The sequence below is a fragment of the Zonotrichia albicollis genome, chromosome 1 (assembly GCF_047830755.1).
Source record: "Zonotrichia albicollis isolate bZonAlb1 chromosome 1, bZonAlb1.hap1, whole genome shotgun sequence".
In the NCBI taxonomy this organism is placed as follows: Eukaryota; Metazoa; Chordata; class Aves; order Passeriformes; family Passerellidae; genus Zonotrichia; species Zonotrichia albicollis.
In genome coordinates, this window is record NC_133819.1 from 66,813,645 (window position 1) to 66,841,090 (window position 27,446).

Genomic DNA, 27,446 nt, shown 5'->3' on the forward strand with positions numbered 1-27,446 from the left:
GATCACTCCCTGCTGAGGTCATTACACGGGAATATTTTTTCCAGCGAACAGAGTAATTGGGACCAGTGGAGATTGTTTCCCCTGCCCCTCTCAAGAAAAAAGGATGGGTCAATTTTGGCTGCCTTCAAAGGTTCATAAGTTTTGTGAGTGATCATACCTGAGATGAATTTTGTTGCTGTTGTTGTTTCTATAAGGAACAAAGAACTCGTGAGAACCCGAATTCATGCACAGGTATTGCTTGACGTGGTGGCCTCCTCTTTTCCCCATTACAACTGCAGGAAACCTCTGAGATCCCGGGCCCCAGAAACCTGGGTACCCAAACCTGAGTGCCAACGCCACATCCTTTCACTATGAAACCCTTTGGAATGCAAAACACCCTCACAACCTGTCGTGGGACAGTGAGAAGGAGGGTGCTCCTCCCAGAGGTTGCCCATGCCCTGGGTGCCTGGAGGAGTTCATGGCCAGGGTAGCTGGCTGCCACTGGACAGCATCATGGAGCTGATCCCAGCCCATCTGCTGTCCCCTGTGACTGCTCTGTGGATATCTGCACTTAAGGGCTGGGCAGTGCAAGGCAGATCCAGCAAAGTCCCCACATACCCATTTAATTCCAGGATAAACAAACATGTGCTGAGGTCACCCCCAAGTTATGGCAGCGTGGGAGCCAGAGGGATGTCAGCAGGTCAGGCTGCAGGGTCAGGGAAGATGATCCCACTGCAGTCCCTGGTACAGCACCATTAACCCCAGCAGCTCATGGGCAGTTAAAATTTAAACCCTTGCATAAGTGGTTTGCTGAACTGGTGCCAGAAGGATCAGTGTCTTGCAGGACTGAGCCCATTAATTCTCACTCACTGAGAAGTAGCGGGGGGAACAGATGAGCCAGAAAACTGAACAGCTTTGGACTGTTTGATCCAACTAGAAGGGAAAATTCCAAAGTTGAGGAAACCTCATAGGCTTTGTATAAAAAGACAAAGGGACTTCAGGGCTTTCATGCCACAGCCATGCTTGGGGCTGTGGCAACTACAGCTTTGCATGGATGCAGGATATTTTTGCACAGCAAAATAAGCCAAGACATTTTTCATCATGCCAATCTGTAGGCACAAATTAAATGTATCACTGGTGTGAAATTCATCCTCTTATTTCTAACTTGAGAAAAACTTTCCTATCACTAATTTTTTTTCTCAGTCTCCTACTGAAGAACAAAGCACTCAGGAGAAAAGGCATCCAGGAGACACACTCACTCCCTGAGTGCCACTAAACTTCTTTAATGGATACAGATGATAACAAGTATACTAAAAACAGTAATAAAATTATGACTCAAACAGAAGTAAAGTACTTGCAAAACAAGGCTCTCCACCACACAGGTTTCTCCCAGTGGGGAGAGGCTGTGAGAACAAACAGGTGACACTTTTTAGTCACATCACTTAACTGCACGCCTGGAAAGCTCTCGGAGCTGCTGCTGGTGGGGATGATGCTGTGAGACCCTCTGCAGAACATAAACATTGTGCTTTAGCAGAGCCTTTCACTATGGTGTAGATGGAACCATTATTTTTCCCTAGGGTTTTAGGCACTGGATTCTTTCAGGAGCCATTTAATTATTTTCATTTTATTTCCGCTCAATCTGTATAGGAAAGCTTAGTAAAAGGACTGTTCATTTTGACAAGATTCCTTAGGGAAACCTCAAGACAAAATAGCAGTAATTTCTTCCACATATAACTCACCAAGAAAAGGAGCAGTGGAAATAAAGGGGTAATAACAGAAAGGGGAAGATTATCTTTTAAAAGCAATTGCTTAATACCAATGCACAGTGAATATATTTAATATCATAAATAATGGTTTACTTGAGGAAGACATGAGGAAATGTCAGGAGCAAAGAGACTCTTAGAGCTAAAAGGAAATTAAAATTGGCAAGTGTAAGAGGAGATGGGAGGTAGGGGGAAAGAGAATCCCACAGGTGGGAGTCCCATGGTCCTGATGAAGACCTGATGGCTGTATCCCAGCTGTGTGTTTCCTGCTGCTGGGGCTGCCAAGGCACCTGTAACCTGCTGGCCTTTCTGCCTTCCTTTCTCCTTAGAGGGAGACAGCTGAGGCAGAGACCTGCAGATAAACACACACGTCTGTCCCTGGTGTGAACTGGCTTGCAGAGAGGAGACAAGTCATGAAGTCCTGTTGCCCCCAACATGTGAGGGCTTTATTTCCTCTGCTCTGAAATGTCCAACATTGCTGATCCCCAGGCTCTTGACCCAACCCTACCTTTCTTCCCATCCTCTGGTACACTCCTGACTGATGACACCTTCTTTCTTCCAAGCACAAGGACACAGGCATTTCAGGGCTCTGCCTGCCACTGGCAGTCCCTTCCTTGCAGGAGTGTCCCCGTGCCCCTGCTGAGAGCTTGGTGTTGCTGCATTGGGAGCTTGACCTGCCAAGCCTGGGAGATGCTGCCTTCCAGAAGGAAGAGGAAACCCCATCCATCAGTTATCAGTATCTTTTCTGATTACAGATCTTTCCTCATGCATCCACAACCAAGACATAATCTATGTTCTTAAACTGATTAGGAGACCACAATGCTCAGGCCTGCAAAACAGCACAATATTTTCTCACCTGTACCTGTTCTGAACCTTCTGGACCCTGAACCTTCAAACACACACTCAACTCTGCAGAATTTTAGTTCAGTAGGAATGAGTTGCCCCTTGGACTTCATATACACCTGGCTTTAGGATTGATGTGGTAACCATTCCCCCAGTCCATTTTATACTGCTTGCAGCGGGTCAAGCACATAAATCATGGCAGGTTTCAGCATAGGACTTTAGGATGTAACTCGTAGAAAATGTGTTGAAAATACTCAGTTGGATCCAGCTCTAAACTGAGGATATTGGTGGCACTGAGTGCCTGGAGGGCAGGCATGGCTCAGTGTCCAGCACATATCCCTGCAGGTAGATTCGTCCTTCCCTCACACCAGGCAACCAGCCAGACACTGGGATCTTAAAAGCAAACTTCCTTCCCATAAATTCATATGTCTATAAATTTTACAGCCATGGGGAGCATTAGGACTCTGCTCTATCTTCTGTTTAATGGGAGCCAAAGAGGCTCATTCAATAAATTCTGTGTCAGATCAGAATTTGTGATTGAGCTGTGGAGAAAGTTATCCAAATATTGACATAAGACTGAAAGGAATGGGGAACATCCCATATTAAACTCATACTGGCTATGTATCCTCATTTGTCTTCTATCTTTGTAACAAGTCACGTGTCTCACTTAAGTTCTAGCTTCACGTCTTCGCTGCTTCTTTATTCTTTGCCAGATTGAATAATTTTTTCCTCTGCCCCTCCCTAAAAAAAGAAAAAGAAAAACAAAAAAAAGGGAAAAAAAGAAAAAAAAGAAAAAAAAAAGAAAAAAAGAGAAAAAGACCCCACCCTTGTTTGAGATTTAATAGCTGGGTTTTCCAAGCAACCATCACTTATACTTCTCTCTAATCATGAGGAGGCTGCTATTTTGTTGCTAAAAGCTGATTTATTTCCTATTACCTGCTCTTTTACTTTAGTGTGAGAAGCCCTGAAGAGCTTAAAGAGAGCCTCTTGAAGGAGAGACAGCAGCCATTTAGACTGTATGGCAATTTTTGTGATGGTTGCTCCTACAGATGACCCTGGCACAACAGATAGACACATGGATGTTTATCTCAGCTGAGGCTCTTGGTGCTTGGCCAGCAGGGCCATGTTTTTGCCATGTGCCTTTGAAGAATTAAATTGCAGAGTTGGGATGACTTAGAGCACATGCTGATCCCAGAGTTATAATGACTGACTGGACTACTGGAGCTGTGTTTGGGCATTCAGGCATTAGGTCTTCCGTATTTGATATTAATTCTCTTCATAGGGTTGCTCTCTCTAATTTTTTACAAGGCAGAACTCTTGGGAAAGGAAAAAATGAAAGCAATTATGAGAGAAACACATATTATACAGAAAGAAAAGCCTGAGGCATGATTGCTTTTACAGCAGGCAGCTGCAGGATTCCATACATAACCAACAGCAATACAAAGCTGTCTTCCTTGTGGTGCAGCAGATGTGGTCAGCAAAGACTTGGAGGGACACTCAGGAGTTTGGTGGGTATCAAACAGACCTGGGGATGTTCTTTTACAGTTGTTGTGAGCATATCCCTCAGGCTCACACTGGGTCAAGAATGCACAAATTTCTGCTGAACAGAAGAGAGAAAAGCAAGTGGAGAGATACCAGAGCTTGTCTTCCTCGCCTTATACAAACACTGACTGAGAAAGATCCACTTTGAAATTATAGGGAAATTGATGGGAAATGGGAACAAGGAAGTAGGAAATGGTACTCTCTTAGCTGGAGACAGTCCTTGACAAAGAAGATTCAAGGCAGGTTACTTTCACATCCCAAAGCAGCTGCAATCCTGGGCCTGCCCATCATTGCTTTTCCCAAAATCTTGCCCCGTGCACAGATGACTTAGCTCTCTATGAACCCAAGCTGAACTGGATTGATGCACTTCTAGTGCTCAAATCACTACCACAAGAATTAGAGGTCTGACTTGATGTTTATCACAAATAGATATTAAATATGAGACTGAGTGTAAAGCAAGAAGTCTGAGTCTAAAGCAGTCTAAAATCAGTCTGAGCACAAGAGTAATTCTTGCTACACATTGTGGCAGAAAGATCTGCTCATGTGAGCCCCAGTCCTGCTCCTTCCTCTGCGAGGCCACTGTGCCAATGAAAAATTCACCTACTCAGAGGCAGCAGCTTTCTTGCTGCCCTCTCCCCCTTCCATAGCCTGCCTCTCTCCTTAAGAGCTTCTCTCACAACCCACACAGATTTCTGGCTGCTAAGCCCAGTTTATACCCCATTTCCAATCTGTGAGTGTTTTCACACTGATGGGCATCTGCTCCAGGCTTCTTGCCTCACCTAGACCCTCAACCCATCAGCTCTGGGGCAATTCCTCACCTAGCTGTTCCCATCTTCCATGAGACCAGGTAACAATGGTGTTCTCCTTCCCTTATTCTTTATCCTCCCCCTCCCCTTGCATCCTTCCTGATATAGCTGACTCCATATGGTGCTTCTCAAACTGGAAATCTGGTCTCTTCAGTGTCTGGATTATCCCTGAAATGACTGGAGAAGAGGAGGCTCTACAGACTCCTTTTGGCTCACATAGAACAAAAGGACAACTTTCTCCTTTTCCTCCTGCCGATTTTTAAAATAGAGCTATTAGTTTTCTGCATTGTTATTCTGCCTGACTTAATGAGCCATTCCCCTCAAACACTTCACATTAACGTGTTTATGTATTTGCTTGCCTGGCTGGGTTCTTTAATAGCATGCCTTTGGTTCAGGTGCTCCCAGCAGAGGCTGCTCTGCCAGGCTGCAGGAACTCTCCATTCACTGCAGCTGTGGCTCCAAATTATGCTCTGTGACTGACTGACTCCCTCTGGGGCAATTGCTCAACAGTAATAAGGAATTTGATAAATTTGATCTTTTTCAATGGGACCCATTCACACTGTGCCTTGGAGAGATGAATCAGTCTCATTCTTAGCAGGTTTTTTTCTGCAGTTTTAGCTGAAGGTCCTAGCAGGAGGATTATTTAAGAATAGAGTCTAGATTAAGATATCCTGCTAACCTGAATGTGGCTAGGAAGGCTGATGCAGGGAGGATCAATAGGTTTGGGGGATTACCGTAAAAGTAAATCCATTTTAATTTTAAACAAGTTTGGCAAGCCAGTGCCATCCTTGCCAGAAAAGGGATGTCTGATCTGGTTGATTGACTCTGGTGAAGCCAGTGCCCAGTGTCAGGCTCATTTCTTTGACAGCTGTTAGAAGATCTACACCCCCAGGGCTTTTCTTCTCTCTTTTGCCCTTGTGCTGGGTAAACTTGAGTTCTGACTGATGCAGCAGCCACAAGGAGGCAAGCAGTGAGAACAAGCCTATCTACCATTCCTACATTGTGGAAAGCTTCCTGTGAAATTGGATTAGCACTTAAATGTTGTGTGACAGAGCTTTATGTTCTAGGTTTTGTAAATGTTCTCAAGGAAAAAGGGGAAAAAAAATCACTCCTCAAACTCTCTATCGTTTGGGGACAATTATGGTATTGCCAGATTAATTACAGTGTTTCTACAATGCTCTCCTCTGATTCTACTGTTAGAACACAGCAGAAATCAGAGTCTGTTTTGACCTTTATTCAGAGCCTTCTGTTAAAGTGACTTTCACAACAGAACTCAATTTGTCACATTTTATTTGTACTTTAATTTTATTATTAACAGATTAATGAAGCTGGTAATGGGTTTCCCAATGCTCCCTTTGGAAATGTGAACTGTGTCCCTTCCTTACATCAATCTGCTGTCAGCAGATGAAGTGCCTTTGCAAAATGCTATTAACTGTTACCAGAAGCAATTAGTCAAAATAGCAAGTCAGCTTCAAAAGGAGAGACTCCAGATTCCCTCAGTGTGTTAGGAAAAGCGCATTAGTAGGATTTAATCTCTCCAGCAGCCACAAGCTTTAGGCCCTGCAGTAGGTGTCTGGGTAAATGACACATAGAAATGTGAACCTATCAGACTTTAATTTGCTTGAAGGAGCAATGCCAGGTTAAAAAAAAGTAGAAAAAAAATCACTTTCCAGTGTCATTAACAGCAATCCCCACAGAGCCAGAAATGCCCACACTCTGTTGTAAGACTCTGTCTCTGTGCCAGCGTTAAAAATCCATGAGTGAAATCCTGGCCTTCCCAAAGGCAGTAGGAAGTGCTTGTGACAATGCTGAGGCCAGGCTTTGGCTTCTTTGTCCTAATTTCCCGGCCCAAACAAATATTTGAAAAGTATTTCCCATCACCTTCCCAAGCATCAAATTCCAACCCCTTCTCAGAGAACTCTCTTTTTTTATGCTAGGCCAGAAAGTCACAAGAGAATTGCTGGTGAGACACACACAACCTCCAGCTCCACTTCCCCCCTGGGAAGTGATGGCTTGGCATCATCATTAGTCCAACAGCTTTATTGTCTGGTCAGTATCCCACAAGGGGGGCAGCCCTGCACATGGCAGAGGGGTTGGAATGAGATGGCCTCTAAAGTCCAAAACAGCAACTAAATAAACTATTTAGTGCAGTACAACCCATTCCAACCCAAGGCATGGCATGATTTGCTGGGCCTGACAAAACTGCGTTACCGTGCACGTACAGAACATGAGGTGTGCTCAGTAGATGGTCCCCAGCAGGAGGAGGTAAGAGGCTGAGCCCTTTTGAGGAACAAGGCAGCGCTGGGTAAAAAGGCAGCAGGCCCCAGCTCCCTCATCCCTGCCCCAGCTGAACTGGCAGGGAGGAATGCGGGGGAGGTGAAGCATCTGGTTCAATGTCCTACATGCCTAGCAAAGTCTCAAGCATGTGCTGTGGTATTCCTACTGCTTCCCAGACTGGACATACCAACAATTGCCCCCCTCCTCTTTCAAATGTTGGAAAACAATGTTATCCATCACTATTTCCAGTGCATTTCTAAATACATATGTGTTGCAATACATGGGTCCAATTAAAAGGAGAAGGTCATGAAAACAACAGTAATTCCACTGCTACTGAAAATAAAAAAGATTATCCATTTGTCCTCAGGAATGGGCAGTGAGGTTTCTGTTTCTATGCAGAAGGTTAATATTTTTCATGTCATTTGGCTCTAATTCCTTCAAACCCAGTCCCAGCTCCTTTGGGTGGTTGCAGTGGCCCTGATGGCTGCCTGAGCTGCATCAGGGGCAAACTCTGGGCTCAGCTCACATGCCTCTCACAGCCCTGCCATATGCCAGCACTCCCACATTGGGGTTTTTTTGGAGGCAAAGAACGACTCAGCACCGGACCTTGAGGACATTTTTCCTCAAAGAAAACATAAACAGCTTAACCCCACCCAGGGACTTGGACAAACTACAGTCTGGATAAAAATTACCACCCTTTATTTTGCCAAGACCTCATTGATTAAAAATATGCAGATCCAATGATTTTGCTGAGTATTTGCAGAGTGTGCTCCTGCTGGGTATTCTTTCCTCCACTGCTTTCAAATGAGTAGTCACAGTGCATAAGGTTAAAAGGGTTTCTTTTCCCTTCCAAGTGCAGAGGGATACAAGAAGAGTTAGAAGTCTAGGACAAAAAAAAAAAAAAAAACCTGGCACAGTCCACTCTAAGATGTAAGAGCAGCATGTCCTATCTTTTTTGATAGGAGCTTCATGACAATGAAAGACTGTCCTCTGGTCCCTCAGTCAGCTCTTTCCACTGATTGGAGGAAGAGCTTCTTGAAAAACACAATGCATTCTTCAAACATTCCCATAAAAATGGCCTTCTGACTATCCAAGCACATTGTCTGTCCTCTTAGATCAAGCATGGCTTTTACACTTAAACATAAGGATTAAAAGGCATCCATTAAAAGGAGAGTTTAAAATTCTATTTTAAAAAAAGCTCAGAAGCTTAAAAGACTAATTATTTGTGTAATCTTCAAGATCAAACGTTGCTGAAATAAAGACTTTAACTCCTTCATCAGATAAAACCTGTGTGCAAAGATTGCAAGGGGAGAAGAGACTATTAAGATAATCTAGTTTGACCTCATGACCTCAAGTTTTCATCTCACTGGCACAGGACCCTTTCAGTTGTTCATGTAGCTATATGGAAAATTGAATAAAACCACGGAAGATGCAGCAGACTACATAAACTTGAAAAAAAACAGACCACAGGTGTTCATGTTCCTTTAATATTTGTGTTTGTAGGCAAGGCTCAGTGCTTAAATGGATAGTCCCAAGTCCTCTGCTGACACAGTTGGGGCAGGTCTTGCTGAAGCTCTTGGGTGTCATTTTCCATCAGACGAGAATCTGGCCTGAGAAATTCCCAACTGTAAGGAAGAATGAAGTAAATACAAAAGTGCAAATACCTAGAAAGGGCAAATTGCAGAAATCTTTGGGTAAACTACATTCCCAAAGTCTCTCTCCATTTTTCTTCTTTTTTGTCTTTCTACTTTTTATGACAAGAGCTTAGGATTATGTTCATTGTGCCAGTTTTCAGCAGGACAGGAGGGAGAAGCTGGGACACATTTCTTTGTGTGTGTCTTTTCTAATCTGTTAGAGCTGTCTGATGTCTTCATATCTAATACATTCGGGACCTTTGATCTGAGTTGGAGGATGTCTCAAGAAAGAGTGATGATTCACAGGAAAACAGGATATCCACAGGGGAGCCAGTTGCTCAGTCCAGCAGCATTAATCAGCATTAGATGTGTGAGCTCTTGCTCTGAAACACTGTAAATAAGAAAAGCATCACAGATCATTATAGGTGTGGGAATAAACAAAGAGAGAAACACAATTTAAACCTCTAAGTGTCAAAAATGGTTTCTGAACCACCCACTTGATTTTTTGGTGGAGCAAAACTGTCTGGTGTCCAGATGAAAACATGGTTTCTATTTTGCAAAGAGGCACTGTTTCAACACTTGCTTCTGTTCTGGCACCTAGACTGTTTTTGCAAACCAGGGACACACCTAACACTGGGTAACAGGTCTGAAATACAAGAGCTGCCTTCCTGTGCCCAGACAGCCCAACAGCCTGGTTACAATGCCATGCTCTCCCTGGCTTGCTCTGTCTTGCAGCTTGGTTTATCTTTTCCTCTTTCTTCTCCCCTGGCTCCTTTCAGCCAGCGAGTGCCTGCAGCTGGCCTGGCCAGAGCACAGGGAGGGAGGTGTAATTAACAGAGCTGTCCTTTCATCCAGGGACCTGAGGGACATCAACCTCCCTTGCTGTGTAATCCCTGGCTGACGAGGAGGGAGCTGGTGCTGCACTAGAGGACAGTCACTGCATCTTGCCTGTCACCTCTTGGTGGCAGAGAGTGCCACCACTGCGGTGTTGGCAGAAGAAATGGGCAGCACCATCTTCTCCTCCTCATGCTCATGTGTTCAGGATGAAACCCTTGTGGTTGGGTTGTACAAAGGGTGTGATCACTCTGGACACAGTGTTCCTGAAGGATACTACTTTGTTAGATCCTGTGCAGGACAGCTGGGTGCCAGAAGGGCAGCTGCTCAGGCTGGGGAATGTTTGAGCATTAGCAGAATCAGGGGATGTAGTAATGTTCTGTTCAAACAGGGAATTTTGGCTTCTTGTCAAAATTCTTTCTGATTAATCAAAAATTTCTGTCAAAATATTCCTTTTAATTCTTCATTTTGACTTGATTTGCCTTGATCATAAGGGATGGGAAGGGTTAAGTCACAAGATAATGGCTTTCCACTCAAGTGCTTCAGGTCTGGGTAGGTCCTGTTCACAGAATCATGTTTGAGTTGAAAGGGACTTTTCAAAGGTCATCTATTTCAACCCTCCTGCAATGAGGCAAACTCCTTTTGCAAAGTCTGCTCCTGCACGAGGCCCAGCACTGAGCAAAATCCCTACAGGTGCACGATGTCCTGGTGCTCCTGGGAGGTGGGTGGATGTTCTCAGTGATGCTCCCTCCATGCTGTGTCCCTCACTGCAAGTTCATGTCCAGGGAGTGTCCAGGGATCGCTCTTGCCTTCCACAGCCACTCTGTGAAAAATCCCTCATGAAAGTGGGGCTGCAACAGGGATGGAGAGCTGTGCCAACAAGTGGGCTCTGAACTCACTTCCATACCTGGATCTGGAGCAGGAAGATGATGGGATGGCAAAGGACTCTTAGCAGTCAGTGATTTTAATGGAGAGCTTATTATTCATGATATGAAATGGAACTGTCACCTGTGTCACATGCTCTCTTTCTCTGAAGGAGGAATCCAGCCCTGAGGTACTTAGGTACCAACACCAAAACACCTCAGACCTGAATGACCTGCAAATGGAACTTCTGAAGCCCAAAGGGATGTTGTAACTGCCTGAACTCAACAAAAAGAGGAAATGCTGGGGGCATTTGACTTTATAAACAGCCTTCAGTTGGCCCATTTCCAGCACAAATGCCTCATGCATGGTAATGGATTTCAAATACACTAAAGAGCACAGCCACAAAACCAAACAAGCCTTAACATTTGACCTTATTGGGGAAAACAAGCCTACAATTACCAAAGAAAACTAAGCATGCCTAGCTAATTGACTCATCTTAGAACTCCAAGTTTTGTTTCCATGACTGAACCATCGGAATGTAAAGCCTTGCCATCTTTCAGCTAGCATGGTTTCCTTAGATCTCATGGAATATCTGAAAACCACCAGTCACCTCCTAACACTGTGAGTAGTCTGTTCAGTATAAAGAGGAGAAATGTACAGACAAACATAAATGGCAGCAACCACTTTTTTTTTTTTTTTTTTTTCTTTCCTGATTTAACATTCCTGGAACAAAACATGAACATCAAATCAATGAATTACAGGCTGTTACACCCTTATTGCTGTATGCTCATCCACCCATGAACATTCCATATAAAATTGCCTAATAATCAATTTGAAGTACTTTAAAGTAGCTTGTTTTCATCCTAAGTCAGTAACAGAATCAGCAGTCCAGTGTCTAGAATTAAGACAGGGGTCTTATCCTCAAAGATTTAAGCCAGAAATGGTGTTAAGTCTTTGGTGTTTTAGGTATCATTTAAAATGACATCTGTAGGTACTGAGGCTCCTTACAGGAAACAGAAATTTCCCTAAGACATGGGAAGACAATTCTAGCCATGTTTTTTTTAGTCATCCATAATGTAACATTCACAACTAGAGACTGGCCAGAAGTCATCTAAGACAGGAGGCACTTTCTGCTCCCATGAATAACCAGGAAAGCAAGGAAAGGAGGAGATGGTCATACTGGTCTGAGAGGATCTTTCCAAAGCAATGAAGCAGTGGCCCATCAGATAAGCCAGCTGAAGGTATCTTGAGTGAGCACTCTCACTTGTGGATTGTTTGGTTTCCATGGCTCTTGGCAAGTCACTCATGCTAAAACTGAGGATTTTTAATTTTGTTTTGATGAAACTGTCCCAGTGTTAAACACATGTTTGAAGGGCAGTTTACAGGTTTAAACTACAGTGTTTATGAAAGCTTAGTGAGGATTATTTTGCAAAAAATGAGGACTTCTGGAGTAAGTTATATAGTGACAAATTAATTTTATATTCTGTTTAACCACATGTCAGTAAACTCAAGGCAAGAAAAAATCTGTTAAGAAGCCATACAGAATGTTTAGCCAAGTGTAAGGCATGGGATGTCTGTTTCATGGTACATCTCTGGCTTTGAGGTGGGCCATATTGTGTTCAGCCTATGTGGGTTGTCTGAGATGAAATGCATGTGATGGGCACTTGAATTTGTATGCAAAACACTGCTGTCAGACTTTCTGGCAGGGGACTGGCTGATATGGACCAACTGTGGGCTGCTCAAGCCTCAGGGCATAATTTACAGCAACCTGAAGCTCAGCAAATTACTTGAGAAAGAAAGGGACAAAGGTGGTACAGCAGCATTAACCAAAGCAGGGCAGAGCATTCCTGCACCTACAAAGTGCTTTATTTCAGCTGGGGTCCAGAAGCTGGGAGTTGCATCTGGAGATGCAATGCTACAGGTCAAGAGATCTGAGGTATATTGTCCATATCTGTTTCTGGTTTAGTTTTTGACCCAAGAAATGACAGGTAGGCCATGCTGTAGCTTATTAAAGCCCCAATGGGAACACAGGCACATTTAATAAAGTTCATGTTCCAAACCCATGATTATTGTTATTATATGGACATGCTGCCTCCAAAACCATGTACCCACGTCACCAGCAAACATCATGTATTGCAAAGAGAAACCAAGTAAGGTCTAAGATGAAAGAGCTACAGGCCACTGGCCACCAATTCTTTTCCTAGTGAGGGCTTTTGGCAGATCCCAGGGAAGCATCTGCACAGATCCCACAGAAGCTGAGTGTCTGTACTCTGGCTGTATTTGTAGCCAGCCTTTAGCTGGCACCTGCTTGCACCCTCCTGCTGGGAATAGGTTGTGAGAAGATGCCAGAGTGTGCCTGGGTACACTGAGGGGCAAAACTTGTTCTGGCCCTTTGATGTTTAAACAGCTGTGCTGGATTTGCCAGAGGGTGTCCGACAGAGATCCCTGAGTAAACAGGCCAGTGTTATTTATTCCAATTCAGCTGTGATAATTCACACCATCTGAAGAGCAGCCTAATACTGCATTGGAGGTTTCTGAGATGTTTGCTACTGCTTTGAACAGAAGGATCCTTGGGATAAGGCGAATGTGATTCCCCCATCACTGATGACTCTGGACAAGACAATAAAAGTTACAACACAACTTAAAACAAAAGGAATTAATTCAGAATGAAAACGTAATTGTTAATGCAGCAGTCACAGGCTCGTACTCATGCAGGACACCTGTGTGTGCTGACATATTTATAGATGTTGGTTCCAGGCACTAACAGACGGGATGTACAGAGTTTAATGTTCTCTCAGGTCTGGTCACTCCAAATTTGTTTCTTCTTGTTGCACAAGCTGTGGAGGCAACTAAAGAATATCCATTTGGAAACACCCTAGAGGGAAGGGAAAGAGTGTAATTTTCAGGACCACAGTCTTCTCAAAACTGTGATTTCCTACAGCCTTGACGTGAACATTAGATATATCTGCAACTACCTGCTACTAGTAGAGCTCCTGCTTCAAATGTGGCTAATCTGCTTTGCCTGGGTAAGTGATGATTCAGTATTTGTCCTCAGATCTCTTGACCTGCAGCTTTATATCCTCAGAAGCAACTCCCATCTTCTGGCAGTTCTTCTCCATCTCAAGGCTCAATCAGTGCCTACTCTCTTGGTCCTTTCTCCCTGTTGTCCTAAAATGAACTTACCAAGTGACACATCTGAATATTCCTCTTTATGAGATATCTGTTGTCATGTCATTCTTACTCTTCAAGATATGCTTCCATCTCTTGTCCTTGGCATCTTCAAAACACCTAGAACAGAAAAGACAGATGCAGATCACCTGATTCACCAGGCTGAATTTTCCATTAAATTGGAGACTTCCTGGAATTAATCCTGAGCAGAATATGAGCACACCACCAATTGCTCATCAAGTACATATTTAAGATGTGTATACAGTAAATCTCTAGAGTTTAGTAAAATCAAGACTCAGGGGCATGTGCAACAGCAATTCCTTACCCACTGCTGCCTTCTAAAACTCAGGAAAATGGTAATAAGTTGTGATGGCATTCAAAATTTTGGGGATAGTTTTACTTTGCTGTAAAGCTATCTGATTCTGTCATCTTTTTTTGCTCATGCTTTAGACAAATATGCTCAAATTAATTACAATAGTTCTACTTTGCTGGTAGGTGACCATTTCAAAGGAGCTAAAGCTAATGCAAAATTTCTTGAGTTCATTAACTACAAACTGTCACCTGACTGTACTGGAAAAAGCTTCAGGCTCTTAAAGCACATGTAACACGGCAATGTTTTGGTTCTAGCTTTGGCTGGTTGGGGTAATTTCACATAGGTAAAAACGATAATGGTACAAGACACGTTGACACCACTACTACACTTATGAAAAGAACATAGAAATGCACAGTGACATTCCACACAGGGGCACATAAGACACTCACAAATCTGAAGTCCGGAGCTGCGGGGAGCTGAGGACTCTTAACTCTCATCAGGCTCAATGTGAGTTGAGAGTGCTTGGTGGTTCGGGGGCTGGGGCCCTCAGCAAGGCTCTGCACAGCCCTGTCAGAGACAGGAGTAATTTCCCCTTTCCAGCGTGTGTGCTCCTAATGGCTAGATTAGTACAATTGCCTGATAATCACGAGTAATAGAAATGGCTTTCTGCTACCTAAGTGCTCTTTCTGGAAGTTAATAAAGCTCGTTCAACTTCGCCTACAGTTTTACAACACGCCGTAATGGAATAATGTAATGAGTACAATGTGAGTACTGTACAAAAGCTGGTGTAAAGTTAAAAATGAATATAGGGTACTGCTACTTTTGAATATGAGCAGTGCAAGGTATGAATTAGCTCCTTGAGATGGATACAGGAGTTAATCTGTGAACAATGCGGCCCAGCTCACATTCAAAGTCGCTCCCTTTTTTTTTTTTTTCCAGATTTGCTTCCTGTCCTTTTCTTCCAGTTGTTTTATATGTGTTCATCCTTGTTAATTCCAAAAAGGTGATTGTGCTTTTAATTTACACCTTCCAGTTTCCTACTGGAATTTGGTTATTAAAGGGGCTATAAAAACTTCTGTAACAATGTGATAAAAGGACACCGCAGGAAACCAACTGTACTTAAAAACTGTAGCATGAATCCCAAGTCAATCTGAAACTTCTAGAAATGTGTAGCCCTGTAACTTGTCAGACGTGTCTCCTGCCATTGTTGGAACGCCCAAACACTTCAGAGATAATTTAACATTGTTTTCACTACGCGCAAACAGAGGAGTATTAAATTTCATTATTCTGGGATCCATCCATGTTTTGTATGCCCAGTATGACAGGTTTGTTGCTAAAACAGCACATTAACTGTATGTGTAAAACCTCTAGTCCCTTCTTCTTTCCCTGCATGAGTAAGACAGACTTGTATTTAGGGAGAAAATGGCTTTGTCTACCTGTAAATGAAGATCTCCTGAAACACAGTCTCCTGAGAGGTTGATGGCAATCGGTTATGCCAAGCCCTCATTACAGTAGTGGCATTTTCAGCAACTGTATGGCGGATTTTGCAATTAACACACAAAGAATGATTCCTTTCTTGTGTAACAACATTTTAATATCAGTAAAAAGTGGTTTTATAGTTCAAGATTACAAATAAAAAAATATTTCATTGTGACCCTTTTGTGATTTGTCCTCAGGCAAGTCTTCAAATTCTAGTTAGGAAAGAAACACAAGGTGGATGGGTGCTCGCTCTACAGAAAGCTGAGGGACTCCCTCCCCACTCTGCAATTGCCAGGTGTTTTAAATGGAAGATTTTTACTCCAAGTAAAGCCCAATGAGTTACTCTCTCTCCCATGGCAGGTGAAACTTCAGGGGCTTTTACCCAACACCAGATCCTTTCAAGCTGAACCAGCTGGAAGGGCACGGAAGGGCACTGAAAGGAACGAGTCAAGCGCCTCTCTAGCTACTGGACTGCATCAAGAAGGCACAACATAAGCAATGGTAAAGTCAGTAAACAAAATTTTACTGTAATATTTTGTAACACAGATACTGTATTTCTCTTTGAAGTGTAAAGCTACCGTCTTACACAAGAAAGATGGACAGACCCTTTTCCAAGACTAATATGGATACAATAAATATGGAGTTTTACATACTAGATCTGTACACAGAAACTTTGTCCCACAGCCATAAAAATTTACATTTAACAGTGCAACATATAATTTAATCCTTTATTTATCTGACATAGGATGTTTACTTACTAAACACAAGCAACTACCTGGTTTTAATATACATATTTTATATATATATATTTTATATATATATATTCAACAATCTGTACAGGTTTCTAAACATAAAACTCCAAAAGGCACAATCGTCTATACAACATGTACAAAAATGGCTGCAGCTGACAAGAAACAACAATTATTGGTCAAGAGTTCATGATTGCACGAAGATTAGTAATGGGTTTGTGTCAGAAAAATGTGCTTTAAGGAAAGGAAGGTTTGCAAAGAAACCTGCAAGTGTTATAAAAAAAACCCAAAAAACTCTAAAAATAAAAACACAATGAAAAACAAAAACTAGGTTGCTATTACAAGTCTATCCTCATCGTCACTGCTGCCATCACTAAACTGCACCGTGTTTTGCCGCTGGGGCGGGGTGGCCAGCCTGGGTACCTGTCTGTCCGGGGTGACAGTTCGGTGGACTGGAGACTTGCTTAACGTGTTGGGATTCGCCTTGGAGCGGGGCTCTGCCGGGGCAGCCCTCTTCACCTGGAGGGCAGGGAGGTCACGCTTTGGCTTGCTGGGGTTGGCGAGGTCAGTCTTTTCAGGATCAGCTTTCCCGGGACCAGCGGGGTTGGTCACGGGGTTGGGCTCGGGATGGCTCTTCCCGCCGTACCGCTGGCCACCAGCCACCGCCTGAGGAGAAGCATCCCGGCCGGCCTCGGCCGTGGGGAAGCCGACAGGAGCGGGCTCCAGCTGGACCTCGCCGGCTTTGGAGCCCACGGTGGGTGCCTCAGAGGCCGCGTGCCCCTCGGCGCTGGCGGGGCTGACGGAGGGGATGAGGGTGGGCAGGGCGATGTTCAGGATCTGCAGGCCGGGAAGGGGTCCCTGCGGGCTGGGGTTGGTGCCCTGCGGGGCCGCACCAGCCGTCAGCACCTGGAGGCCCACGGCGTTGAGGGTGATTCCCGGGGGGCGCATCTGCGGGGCGATATTGGTGTTTGCCAGGCCCAGGATGTTCACTGTCTCCATGCCCAGCGGCGGCAGAGGCTGCAGGTTGGGCGTGCCGAGCCCCTGAATGCCCGGCACGCTCACCTGGCCGATGGGAATACATGGCACCACACTGTTCACCTCAGCGACTCCCACGGGATTCGCGGTGGTGCCGGGGGCCGTGCCGCCTGTCTCGCCAAGGGCGCTGGTAGTTCTGTGAATCACGCTCACGGCTGGGATAGTGAGCTGCACCGGCCCCGCCTGGATGGGAACGAAGGTGGAGTAGGTGGCCAGGCCGGCAGGGACCACCTGGATGCCCCCGACGGGCACCATGCCGTAGGGAGCCTTGGCTTGCCGCTGCGAGTGCAGGGGCAGGTGGCTGAAGAGGTGAGTCTGGGGAGCTCTCGCCTCGGCAGCCGGCTTCTCCTCCGGGATTTCGCTGTAGGGTGACGGCGCTGTCGGTGTCGGCATGCCGTGGTCTGCCAGCGAGGACGGGGAGCTGATGGAGGGCGTGCTCTGGGAGAGAACAACACACGAGCATTAATGTGGCAGCCACCATGCCTTTCAGCGACATGAAAACACGAGGGAGCTGGGAGTGCTTCCCATGCCCCCTTTTCAGAAAGAACAACAACAAAATGGTTCATAGTATATAGTGCTCAGCTTAAACAATGAACTGATTTCCTTCCTTTCTTTTTCCACCTGCTTCCTCACCCACTAATTGCATTTTCCTTTCCTAATTATCCTTGCTTAATTTCTCTCAGACACTAGTGCTCAAAAACATTGCTGAGTATCTTTTGCATGTGTGTTTTAAGTGTTGAGAAGGCTTTGGAGAACTGTTTTATGTGGAAATCACCTCAGGCAAGAAGGTTAAATAAGCATAAGGTGGCATTTTTGATGCACTGGGTTCCTCTCCTTTTACAGCCTCCAGCAGGCAGAGGCAGCATCACAGCACATTTGTGCTTCTAGTGTGACAGACAGGTGTGCAATGACAGGAGAGGGCTGACAAGTACAGCTCCTGTAGAAGTGGAGGTGATGGGTGGATACTGGAGTGAGATGTGGGATCCACATCCCATTGCTGCCTCAGCTCCCTGTGATTTATTTAGTGCACACACCTGGATTTATATTCCTATTTTTATCCTCCTTTTTCTTCTCTTACAGCCTGCTGCTGACCAAGGCTTGCAGCTCCTTTCCTAGAACCTTCTAAAACGAGTACTCTGAAAGTGCAATTGCAATCTCATGGTTATCTTTTTGGTTTTGGCACACTGATCACACACACGCACACTGGTGCAAATTTACTTAGTTTTTACAGTCCTAATTCTCAAAAATTCCCCAGAGCAGGCAAAAAACTCAAAATCAGAGAGAAATGCTTTTGAAATCTGCTCGTAGAAAATGTATTAGCAAAGAGAGATTATGATTAACTGGCTATGCAGTGCCATCCTGTCTAAATGAGAAGATGGATGTGAGAAAAAAGACAAGATCTTTCTCAGAACTGACACCTCACAAGAGATTCTGATAAACTGGTATGGATGCTTTTGAAGGAATGTACAACAGCCTTCCTGAGCTATGCGGACTCCTTTTCTCGATTGCAAGATCTGGGATCCACAGCCATTCACAATAGGAACAGACTGCAGATTAACCACTGGAGACACAAGGCTGATGCTTCTTTTGGTCTAGGAAAGGAAAAGAAAATCTGGCAAGGAATTGCTTCCTCGTATTATTTACATGTCTTCCTTTTTTTTTTTTAATATATTAATGCAGACAATTATTAGTACTATATAAATCTGTATTTTTAATTGCATGAATATTTACTTGAAGCTTCAGTGGCTCTATTTAATGAGGGAGTACACTCAGTTAAATGTCCTGCTGGGATCCACTGGCAGCAATGGAACCTAAACTCCAAATACTAAGACCCTTTCTATTTTAAGGCAGGCATATACAGTTATCAGAGACCATTTTATTCTCTGTCACACTACAAACTCGCTCCAATTAACATTTGCCACATGAACTCACAGTTCCTACAAGCCAGGATGAACCTGTGTCAAACAATACAATGCAGCAATAATTCTTACTGTTTCTCCATGTCATCAGTTTGTTATCTTAAACTGTATAAAAAATCAATCTAGCAGAGTAAATTTGTAAGTTTTCAAAGAAAAAAGCCACTAAGTACTTAAAACAGATTAAAATTTTTACTTTTTATGGTTTTGAAAATTTTCTGCTACTTTTTTTTCAGTAACTGCATACAGTTAGGTTTAGGCTTCGACTCAGTGATCTCAAGATTTTTTCCAACCTAAATTATTAATTCTTTCTATATAATTAAAATATTGTATTCATCATGGAGAAGGCAGTGCCTTGATTACCTTTTAATTAAACTATTGTGCATTTTTTTGAGCATTGCTCTGAAAAGCCTGAATGCCTTCATGGTCTGTAGCAAGAATTAAAAATTCCAGAAACTGTCTTTAGGGTCAGTCTGGTAAGTGACTTGAACCATCCCCATCACAGTCCATTAAAGCCATTGCTGAATTGGAAAAGGCTCAGCACCTGCCACTTCTCTCTGTGATTTCATGGGCACACCTAAAAAAAAAAACTTTGCCAAAATTACTGAATGCTCCCACAGACCTGCACACAGACTGACCTCATCTTTCTGTACACTGATTTGAAAATCCACATGTCTAACATGTGCACGGGCAAAATACATCCTTTTCCAATTAAAATCCTCTTTCAGCTTGGACAAAAGCTGAGAGCACTGGGAACTCAGGTCTCAGCCCTGTGTTCTTCTCTCCTTTTGTTATTGTGCAAGGGCAATCTCCTAGTTTCCTTGAACATCTGGTGCTCTTTCTAATTCTACTACTAAGCATATTTGGAGGATAGATAAACAACTGCACCATTTTTTTTTAGTGAAAAGGCAAAAAACTTCGGGACTAGATTAATTTCCCTTTGGAATTACCAATTATTGTATCATCACATTTCAGAGTGAAATGATTGCTGAATTCTATCACTTTCCCCTGAAAACATAACAACCACTGTATGTTCATTCCATGCATTAGTTATTTCCTTCTGATTTGTAATACAATCTACCAGCTCCAAACATCAGCTGAAATGACAATTAAACCTTTCAGGAAGATTACAATAAAATTTAAGTATTTGAAAAGCAATGCTCCTACAACATCCTTGTGTCTACAGTCCTATATATTTGTGCTTGAACTAATTTAACTCTTCTGAAAGACTCATCACCAAGAATTCTAAGAATGAAGGGAAAGGCAAACATTTTATTCTTTGAAAAATCTCCAAGAAGATTTTTTTAGAAGGAGGACTTAAAATCCTACTCTCTCCCTGGTTTCAGACACTCCTACCTTTGTAAGAGCTGCAGTTGATATTAAGGAGTGGCCCAAGGCTGTATGTGGATCAGGGTAATCCACGGACATCTGGCGACCTGGAGATGCAGGAGCAATGTCCGTCAGTGCCGCATCAGCACCGCAGGGACCCACTCCTCTCTCCTGGGCTTTGTCCTCGTGTGCTTCCTGATGGGTGGACTCTGCTGGCGACCTGGAGGTCCTGCTGACGGACTGCACTGTGCTAAGGACAGTCATCTTGGTCAGCAGTGCTTTTGGGAGGCCATCCATGGAGTCCGTGTGAGCCCCGGTGAAGCAGTCTGGAAGCCTGATGTCGTCGTCGGTGCTGGCGGCATCCTGCAGGCCGTGGCGGGATGGCTGGTGCTGGGGGCTGGCCGTCACTGAGGGCGTTGTGGATAGCACTGACTCAGCCTGGCTGTCTTCATCATCGTCCTCGTTGTCATTCTCATCTTCATCGCCACCATCAGACTCCTCCACGTCATATCCTGACCGGTCATAGCCAAATCTTTGCTTCTCACCTGCAAAAGTGGAAGGAGAAGTTAAGGCAATGAAGGCCCTGGACTGACTGGGAAGGAAGCAGGAGAGAACAACTAAAACCACCAAAAAACCACATGACACATGTATTTTCCACTCACACCCCACTGCATCAAAGCAACAGGGTAGACTTAAATTTTGGTGGTTTTTTTTCCGGCTTACATATTTAACTGTACAGATACACAATCTTTCATCTTCTGCTTCTATGTTGTTTTTAACCTTCTGGATTTGGCTGTTTTCCTTCATGCCACTTGTAACCATTTGCTCAAAGTCACCCTTCACTCTTGTGCTTGGGGAGCAGTGAGCAGATTCCCGGTTCATTAGGTTCCCCATGCTGACATGAGGGGCTGGTCTGTCAACATTAGCAGTGGGATATTCTCTGGCTGGCTCTGACTCATAAGTGGGTGTCCTTATACCTAATGTGAATCATGGCTGCACAGGTTTTTGAAGGATGCAAACAGAAAGACTGGAGGCTGTTAGTCAAGAATCTGTCTTGTTAACAGGCAAAAGAGACCAAAATTAGACTCTAGTAGATTTCTTCACTTCACTAATGTTTTGAAGGGTTTATTAAAAAATTACCTGGGATGTCCTAGGAGCCAAGAAAGCATTAATTGTATCAAAACTTACCTATGAATCTTTGTTTGCATAAAGAAGCCCTCCTTACAGCCAAACCTCTGTTTAGGGGTAAATTCTCTACAAAACACAGTTATACTGCAGCTTTTCACCTTCTTTTGTATCTGACTTGGAAAGAGTTGTCTTTAGTAAAGCGACAGAAAATCCCATCTGCTCTGTCTGATTTCAAGCCAGACTGTCTGGGATCATTTTTTACAAAAGACAAAATGCTTTGAATACATTAATATTTTGTATTTGATTAAAGGTCTGTCTCTTGAGCTGTCCAAAAAAAAACATATCTGCATAAAAATCATTTGGCTCTGTAAAACCAAAGATGTCTGGTTAGATAAAATCTCAGAGATGCTGTTCCCTAGAACAGCATCTTACTTACTTACACAGCAACTTACCATCAAAATGAACATTTCTGAAAAAAATCAGACTGTTACAAGAATTTGAATATACTGCCTATACTTTAGGCTGCTAAGTTACCAAAACCAAAACAAACATTTTGAACTCCAGATGAAATAAATGGGTTTAACTGAGCTACCTTTCAGTAAGTTACCCACCAGTATAAGCCTTTATGGTTTCAAATGAGCAATGCAATTGGGAACTAATAGCTTCTTTGGAAAAATCCCTCTGTAATGACCTTCCCCCTCTTTGCCTACACACTAATTTGTACATTAGCTAAATATGGAAACTAGATTTCTTATATTTACTACAGCAGATGTGAACATGTCAGACATGTTATTAAAAATACCCCAAATCCTCCAGGTCATTGGAATGATCCTAACAAAAATATTTATCAGAATTTTAAATAGTCTTAATTTATAATTCTCATCCACAGACAAAGCTATTAAAAATAGAAAATACATTTTAGTGGAAAAATTAATTCATTAACTTCCATTCCAAAATTATGGCAAGTACGATTGTTAAAGATATTATTAACAACAACATGTGGACTGACTAAATGTTTTTGGTATTTTTTTTCTCTATAATTCTGTCATTTCTATTCTTCATATAAACAGTATTTTTTTTTCAGTAACTTGCAAAGCAAACATATCTAAAATGTTAGAACATCTACATATGTTTGATTTCTGAATGGAAACAACTACCTCTGCCTTCAATACCAATGACAAGCTAGGAGGGTCCCAGTGCCCTGAGCTGGAGGACCATGGCTGTGAGAATGATAGACTCCCAGTTGACTCTGAAGTTGTGTGGGAACTGCTGCTCCAGCTGGATGCCTAAAGTCTATGGGGTCTGATGGGATTCATCTGAGAATACTTAAAGAGCTGCTGATGTCATTGCAAGGCCTCTCTTGATTATTGAGTGATCCTGGGAATCTAGAGAGGTCCTTGCTGACTGGAAGCTGGCTAACATTGTCCCACTTTTCAAGAAGGGCCAAGAAAGAGGACCCCAGAAACTACTGACCATCAGTCTCATTTCTGTGCCTGGTAAAGTTATGGAAGGATTATCCCAGGAGGTACTGAAAAACATCTGGAGGACAACACAGCCATTGGTCACAGCCAGTACAGCTTCCCGGGAGGAGAGTCCTGCTTATCAAACCTGATTTCCTTGTATGACAAGGTAACCCATGTAGTTGACCAAGGGAAGCCAGCTGATGTAACCTTTCTGGATTTCATTAAAGATTTTGATAGTGTCTTTCAGAATCCTCCTGGATAAAATGTCCAGCCCACAGCTGGACAAGCAACACATCATGTGATGGATGAGCAAACGGCTCACAGGTCAGGCACAAATGGTTACAGTGAACGGGGTGACATCAAACTGGTGACCTGTCACTAGTGGGGTTCCACAGGGCTCCATTCTTAGCCCTGTGCTCTTCAAAATCTTCATAAATGACTTGGATGCAGGACTGGAAGGGACACTGAACAAAACTGATACAAAATTGAGAGGAGTTGTTGACTCCCTTGAAGGCAGAGAGGCCCTGCAGAGAGACCATGACAGATTAGAGATGAGCAATCCCCACCTGTATGAAATTCAGCAAGGGAAGGTGACAGATTCTGCACCTTGGATGGAACAACCCTGGATGTACAGACAGACTGGGGAATGAGAGGCTGGAAAGCAGCCCCATGGAAAGGGACCTGGGGCTCCTGGTCAGTGGCAAGCTGAACACAAGCCAGCAGTGCCCTGGCAGCCAGGAGGGCCAGCCCTGTCCTGGGGGGCATCAGGCACAGCATGGCCAGGCAGGCAAGGGAGGGGATTGTCCTGCTCTGCTCTGGGCTGGGGCAGCCTCACCTCCAGTGCTGGGGGCAGTTCTGGGTGCCACAATATGAAAAAGACATTAAGCTGTTAGAAAGCATCCAAAGCATAACAAAGATGGTGAAGGGCCTTGAGGGCAAGCCTTACAAGGAGAGACTGAGGTCACTTTGTTAAGCCTGAAGAGGAGACTGAGGGGAGACTTCATCGCAGGCTACAGCTTCCTTGTGAGGAGAAGAGGAGGGACAGACACTTCCCCCTCTGGTGACCAGTGACAGGACCCAAGGGAATGAATGGTCTGAAGTTGTGTCAGGGAAGGGACAGGTTGGATATTACAAAAAGGTTCTTCACCCAGAGGGTGGCTGGGCACCAGAACACGCTCCCCAGGGAAGTGGTCACAGGACCAAACCTAAAAGAGCTCAAGAAGCATTTGGACAGTGCTCTTGGAGACCTGGTGTGACTCCCGCGGATGGTGCTGTGCAGGGCTAAGAGTTGGACAGCAATGATCCTTGTGGGTCACTTCAACGCAGAATATTCTGTGATTTCCTCAATGCCTCTGTAACAGATATTGAAGACTTCTCCATGTGTCACATCTAAAGGTTGACCTACAGCTTTCTTGCAATTCTTTAAATAATGAAGGACACATTGCAAAGTCTTGGAGTTCACTCCGGACTCCCTCTTAAATTCAGTCTCTTAACCAATGTCACATAACTATTCTCATTGAAATCCTACTGATTCTTGCCTTTTTTTTCTCCCTCTCTCCACATGAATCACATTTTCTATGAAAGCTGATGTCAATCATGAATGATTGTTTCTACTGGCAGGAGGAATTACCTGAAGTGATTAGACTGACTTGATGCATTTGTAAAGCAAGGAAAAAACATGTGCCAACAATAATTTAGAAGAAACTATCTTCTTTCAAATCAACATTTAAAAATGCTACCAGATTTATCAGAAAATGCTGCTTATGTAGGAATTTTCTGCATACATCCCAGCTTTCTGCAACAAAGCCATGTAAAGAGAAAGGGAAACTGCGTGTGGAACAGATTCCTTACATGCAGGACTCCACGGGATATCATTTCCCTCTATTGTTTCCCTGTTTACCTCCACCCTTTGTGCATTTGCCAGCTTCTATTTGAGTGTGGTTTTACCTGGAGCCAGAGCCTGCAGTGTAGGCGAGGTGACAGCAATGAATGTGGTTCCCTTACTCCCACACCGCTTTGCAACATCAGATGAGTAAAAAATAAGATTCCTGACTTGCTTGTTCTGGCATAGCACAAAGGAATGCTTTGCTCTGGCTTTTATACCTGAGTGCACATTTGCTAAAACAAGAGGTGCCCAGCCTTTTCCAATCAGTGATCCCACTAAGCATCGCTGGGGAGTTCAAAAGGATCCAATGCTGAAGTTTTAAAAGACCCACGCAGGGTTATGGGTCTCCTCTGAAGGACACATCAGGTTGAGGCTGTGACCGCTCTTTGTGGTGGAAGATTCTCTTCCAAGCAGTGTCTTTTTAACTAAGCAGTATTGGCTCCAATCCCATTCTGGTAATTGTACCCTGCCTACTAAAGTTCCCTGGCAGTTTTAATTGGGGAAAGATTAATTCTTTGCTTCCTATCTTGAACTATGCACAAAATTATAACCATATGCTTATGTAGCTGATATATACATGTATATATATATATATAGATATATATATATACACATACATACATATAACTAAAACTGACTTAGTTTCCAGTGGGAACAAAATTACTTCTGTGTTTAAATTTGTATGAGGTTGTAAAATGGTGTACGGTATTTTCAAATGAAGGATGTATCATAAATTTAAAGGCTCCTAACATATGGAGAAATGGCTTTTGGCATGAAAGTTCAGTCTCTTTTTTAAAAAAGAAAACAGGAAAAAAGTTTCACACTATTAAGTGAAGGCTTATGAAAGCTACTTCTCTTTTGAATTTGTAACTCAACTCTCACCATTTTAACAAACTGTTCAAGACAGCCTCAATTTTTTACAAAGAGTCTTTTTGGAAAAGTAGATGATGCCTTTCATCCTCTGTCAACTGCTGCAATCTTTTCTTTTAAATTCTTAGAAAGACTCTTTCTTCTTCCTGGACTTCACACGAGTAAGTGAATTTTACAGACCTGAACTCTGCAGAAATTAGGAACAGCTGGAAGTAAAGGCTTAATAGAAACATGGACAAAACTTTTGACTGGGGATTTTGTTCACATACCAGCTACAATTATTTTAAAGAAAGCTGAAGTTTTTATCCTATGTACTGAAGAGTCTACAAATCATAGGCAAAAATATCTGAGTCCTTAATTTATTCCAGTCCTCAGCTGGTCAGTTCTGTACTGTGTTTGTGGTGTTGGTGTTGAGCTTCTTGGACAAGGCTCTGTTATAGTGACATTTTACCCCAGAGCAGAAAAGAAAGAACTCCAAGTTCTTTAGCACTAACTAATACCATTAGCCGGAATTATCAGCATCCTAACATGTCCATTTGTGAAGTGCCTGGGGTTAGTAAGTCCACATATTGCTATTTCCATAGTTAGGATGCTATGAATTGGGTAATTGAAATATGTCTCCTTATGTACTTTGAAGTTTTTCATTTTATTAGAAGTTTTTCCCTATAGGAATCCTTACAGTATATGGTTTTAACAACAGCCATCTAATTATCATCATACTGCAAAGTACTAAAATGAAGGTTCTTCAGAACCTCAACTTACAGCTTTTAATTTTAATTGCAGTATCATTGCCACATGACCTGACTTACTGAGGACCTGCTACAGATACAGCAATTTCTGCACCAAATCAAGTGATGAAGTTCCAAAGCTTGTAACTGTGTCACATTTAGTTATAACTTAATAATATTTAAGTAGATTGTCACATAAAGAGAAAAATGTTCATTTTCATTCTTTCAGTGGCAGGAAGACAAGAATGGCTTGAAAATACAAGGCTGGACTGCTCAGTTTTACAGATTCCTAAGGAAATGTGCAGTTACACAGATAACTATATAACTACCATTAGCTCTACTTATGCAGACTTTACTAAGTATCTATTCCTATCTATTAGTATCTAAATCTAAGTTTATTACATGTGTTGGCTTTTAGCACCTGAGTAATACAAAGCAGTGTTCATTGTCTCAAGTTCTGGAAGTATTTTCAGTTATGGATTGGCATTTACATAAAAGCATTTAAAAATAAAGCATCCATTCTGTATTTTATATATTCTCCATCAAACTCAAGAAAAAATGTTGACTATGGCAAGAAAGGCAGAAGTATTTTTCAGCATGTCATAATATGATCATAAATCAGAAAGTGAGGTCTGTGTGTCATCAATTCACTCCATTCTTCTAAACAATTACAACTTAGACTTGCCTTTCACCTGTTGTATTAGACTTGCAACAGATCCTTCCACAGCCATTCACACAAATTTAAAGAGCAGTAAACAAGATATGGTTAAACAATGCCAGCATCTGTACCCAACCCTGCTGTCCTCCTGTCACTCTAGGCCTGTTCATAGCCTTCAATTAT

At 43.1% G+C, this 27,446-nt stretch overlaps 1 protein-coding gene across 11 annotated transcripts in view; it reads right to left on the minus strand.

Annotated features, from left to right (window-relative positions):
• Positions 1–6,206: 6,206 nt before the first annotated feature.
• HIVEP1 (HIVEP zinc finger 1) overlaps positions 6,207–27,446 on the minus strand; it is a 130,556-nt gene continuing 109,316 nt past the window's right edge. For 9 of the 11 annotated variants that reach the window (XM_074543633.1, XM_074543571.1, XM_074543583.1 and 6 more), the window contains 2 exons: positions 20,559–21,076; positions 16,005–17,724 (listed from right to left, as the gene is read on the minus strand). In XM_074543633.1, the coding sequence (XP_074399734.1) occupies positions 16,579–17,724; positions 20,559–21,076 (1,664 nt within the window). In that variant the 3' untranslated portion in view covers positions 16,005–16,578. Of the gene's footprint in view, positions 9,236–11,192; positions 13,831–16,004; positions 17,725–20,558; positions 21,077–27,446 lie in introns of those variants that run through there. The other 2 variants (XR_012580900.1, XM_074543640.1) reach the window with 2 other exon arrangements.